We start from the raw sequence: 4,032 nt of genomic DNA, 5'->3' as shown, positions 1-4,032 counted from the left end.
CTTACTAATTTTTTTGCTATTATAAACAATGTTGTAAAGAAAATCTCCCTGCATACAGTTTTTGTAACTTCTTGAATTATTTCCTCAGCATAAATTCCTGGCAGTTAAATTACTGGGTGAAATGATATAAACATTTAAATTTTTCTTGAAAAATCCTGCCAAATTGATTTCCAAAAAGACTGGAATAATTGACTAATTTCACCAAGACCATGCCAGAAAACTATGGAAGAAAATCTAAATTAAATTGGTAAAAATATTACCTCATTATAGCTTTGTTAAACTTTTCTGATTGCTTCCAAGATTGAACATATTCCCGTATATTTGTTTGTTAGTTACATTTTCTCTTATGAGACTGCCTCATTTTTTTGTTGTTGTTTTGTTAGCCATTTATATACTGGGGACTTGTAACTTTTCTAATTAAAATTCTGAGTAATTTAAATAACATAGGAAATATCTCACTGTCATATTTTTATCAGGTGACTCTTCATTGTAACATTTATAATTTAGTGTATAGGCTGCTGGATTCAACACCAAAATGAATATCCTGAAAGGAAAGGAACAAAGGATTATAGTTTGGGAATCAGAGAGAAAATACAATTCAAATCTGGGTAAATGTGTGGTTGATTTTCTTAGGTTTAAAATCTTTTAAATTTTACATCAGCCCTTTTAGTGTCACAGCAGTGTTAATTTAGTGGGGACACAATTTGGTGAAAATAAAGCAAAATTGCAGGGAGTAGAGGTGTTCAAATCATGGGATCTTCTATGGCATGTGAAAAACTACAATTGCCCTACAGCCAACCCTTAACTCTCTAAGCCTGTGACCTTGAATTTGACTTATTGTGTAAGAGGAATCATGCAAGTCAATTCTCTAGTTCAGGAGTCTCCAACCCCCAGGCCACGGACTGGTACCGGTCAGTGGCCTGTTAGGAACTGGGCTGCATAGCAGGAGGTGAGCAGCAGGTGAGCGAGCGAGGCTTCATCTGTATTTACAGCTGCTCCCCATTGTTCACATTACCACCTGAACTCCGCCTCCTGTCAGATCAGTGGCAGCATTAGATTCTCATAAGAGTGTGAACACTACTGTGAACTGTGCATGTGAGGGATCTAGGTTGCGTGCTCCTTATGAGAATCTAATGCCTGATGATCTGAGGTGGAGCCAAGGGAATGATGTTAGTGCTGGGGAGCGGCTGCAAATACAGGTTATCATTAGCAGAGAGGTTTGACTGCACAGAGACCATAATAAATCAATTGCTTGCTGACTCATATCAAAACCCTGTCGGGCTTCCTTAGTAGTGCAGTGGTTAAGAATCTGCCTGCCAATGCAGGGGACATGGATTCGAGCCCTGGTCTGGGAAGATACCACATGCCATGGAACAACTAAGCCTGTGTGCCATAACTACTGAACCTGTGCTCTGGAGCCTGCGAGCCACAACTACTGAAGCCCATGCACCTAGAGCCTGTGCTCCACAACAAGAGAAGCCACCGCAATGAGAAGCCTGGGCACCACAACGAAGAGTAGCCCCTGCTCACCGCAACTAGAGAAAGCCCACGTGCAACAATGAACACCCAAAGCAGCCAAAAATAAATTTATAAACAACAAAAACAACAAAAACCCTGTTAGTGACTGGCAATTGAAAACAAGCTCAGGGCTCCCACTGATTCTGCCTTATGGTCAGTTGTATAATTATTTCATTATATATTACAATGTAATAATAATAGAAATAAAGTGCACAATAAATGTAATGTTCCTGAAACCATCCCGCCACTGGTGTGTGGAAAAATTTTCTTCCATAAAACCGGTCCCTGGTGCCAAAAAGGCTGGAGACCGCTGCTCCAGTCTATTTCTCTTTCAGGCAAATCCTGAAAGATGCCACGTCTTTGCTCCTTTTTTTAAATTGCATTTCCAATGCTTTCATATTTGTATCAGAACTTGGTCAATTTCTGAAAAAGAAGAAAAAAAGAATCCTAGCTGAAGAATGCTGGATATGTCCCTGACACCCTTAGGAGTATATAGTTGCTGAGGGAGTTTGTCAAAATTTATGTTTCCATTTTTGGGCTCTGTCACTCATTCAAATAACTCATAGCAGCTATGCTCCACCCTCTCTCACTTGTTCTGCAATTTTTGAGCATGAGAAAAATAAACGAAGAAAGATTTATAAGGGGAGGGACTGCTGCTGGCAGATGGTGAAAATAACTGTTTCAGGAGCAGGGATAGGTGGATTTAAGAGCAGTTTATTAGAAAAATACTTAGCACTTTGTATTCAACATTGCAAAAACACGTTGGCATCTTTTATTTCATTTTTTTGTTAAAGCTTCTTTGAAAATAAGGACTCTTATAGTGTACATATTTACTCTTTGATACCTTACAGAACAAGAATTTCTACAAACATAGTCTGTTCATGTTCTATAAATACTGTGTACTAAATTTGCATTGTTTCCCTGACACATTTATTTTACTGTCCTCTTTCCCATAATTCAGGTCTTGTCACTTAAAATGCTTGAATCTACCCACCTTTTTCCTTTCTTATTCTTGTCCTAAATTTATCTAACTCAGGTCCCTTTACTGAGCTCTGAGCATATATCTCCAGCTCTTTCTATGTTTCCACCATATATTCTGGAGATCATTTAAATTCATCCTATCCCTAGTCAAGCTCACAGTCTTCTACAAACCTGAACCTCTTTCAGCGTTCCCAACCTCTTTCACCTAGTGCAAGCCAGAAACCTTGACATTCTTTCTCTCTCTCTCTCTTTTTTTTTAAAGAGAGACTTAGTCACTGTACTTAGTACTAGCTGTACAACAAAAGTAGCCCCTGGCACCACCTTCAAGAAAAATACCAAAAATACAGTTTAAATATTCTAATTTCAAAATGTTGATATTCTCCTTTCCTAAGGCACAGTTAAGAGGCCCCAGAGAAAAGCTGGTAACGCTGAGGGCTGTGCCTTGGAAACGATGTGTTTGTGTCGCTGTGGGGCAGTGACAGTGGGGTAGCCCCATGGCAGCCAGCTGCTCAATGGCACAGCGGACTTTCTTTGCAGTTTCTTCAAATTCTTCCTGCTTATTGTTGGTTTCCTTTGCAATTATGTTCTTGGCTCTTTCCTTATCCAGTTTCAAAAATTCGCTGAGGGTTAATTCTTCAAACTGCTTCTTGACAGAAAGGAAAGCACAACCAGATGAATGCTTTTTATATTCTTCAATAGGGTTGTCATCTGGCTGCCAGCCTTCCAACTCCTTGAAGCAGAAGAAACACTGAGCCAAGTCGGGCTCTTTCTCAGGGGACAGTGGATGAAGCCGGCCATGGCCATCCGCTCCAGGGTGCAGGCACAACCCTCCAAGAAGGGCCAGGTCCTAAATGTGGAGACACAGTGGTTCTTGAGGTAGAGCTGCCAGGCCGGGGGTAACAACGGGGCACCCATGCCGATGCAGCCGAGCAATGCCACCGTTCAAATCTGATGGTTGAAGGCTGCTGCAGGGCATTTGGCATTATCTCTGAATCCTCCCACTCTCTCACATTTCATAGCCAACCAATTACCAAGATTTACTAATTCTACTTTTTGCTGTTTCCGATGCAATCGTTTCTATCCAGTTTTGTCGTCATTTTCCTAATCCATGTCTTTATAATCTCTTACTTGGACCATTGCAAAATCTTACTATTATAATTCCCTTCATCCAAACTTTCTTCCTCCCAGTTGAAACCATCATGGCTTTAGCAAAAGGTAAATCTGATCATTTCACTCTCTTGCTAATAGATCTTTGATGGCTCCTCATTGTCTTTGGCATGGTTTGAAGACCTGGTTTCTGTCTCTCCTTCAGGCCTCATTTTCTACTAAATCATTCTACATATCCTATGATCCAGTCAGACTTAATTGCTTTCTATACTCGATGTATACATCCTCACATCTCCATGCTTTCTTTCTTCCCTGGAATAGCTGATTGATATCTAAGTAGTGTTTAAGATTCAGATCAGAGTTCACCTTCTCTGTAAAACAGTCTCTGATTATACTGTCCTCCTGAACACATTCCACATCCCCCAC

The 4,032-nt window shown here is 40.3% G+C and overlaps 1 protein-coding gene across 1 annotated transcript; it reads right to left on the bottom strand.

Moving 5' to 3' along the window:
• Positions 1-2,767: 2,767 nt before the first annotated feature.
• On the bottom strand, positions 2,768-3,414 carry LOC307069744 (baculoviral IAP repeat-containing protein 5-like; the record flags this gene model as incomplete). Its single annotated transcript, XM_079728071.1, is given in 2 exon segments — positions 2,768-3,273; positions 3,276-3,414. Coding segments are annotated over 2 exon segments (645 nt in total).
• Positions 3,415-4,032: the final 618 nt, after the last annotated feature.

This window comes from Hyperoodon ampullatus (assembly GCF_949752795.1).
Source record: "Hyperoodon ampullatus genome assembly, chromosome: X".
NCBI lineage: Eukaryota > Metazoa > Chordata > Mammalia > Artiodactyla > Ziphiidae > Hyperoodon > Hyperoodon ampullatus.
This window is presented reverse-complemented; position numbering and strand designations above follow the sequence as displayed.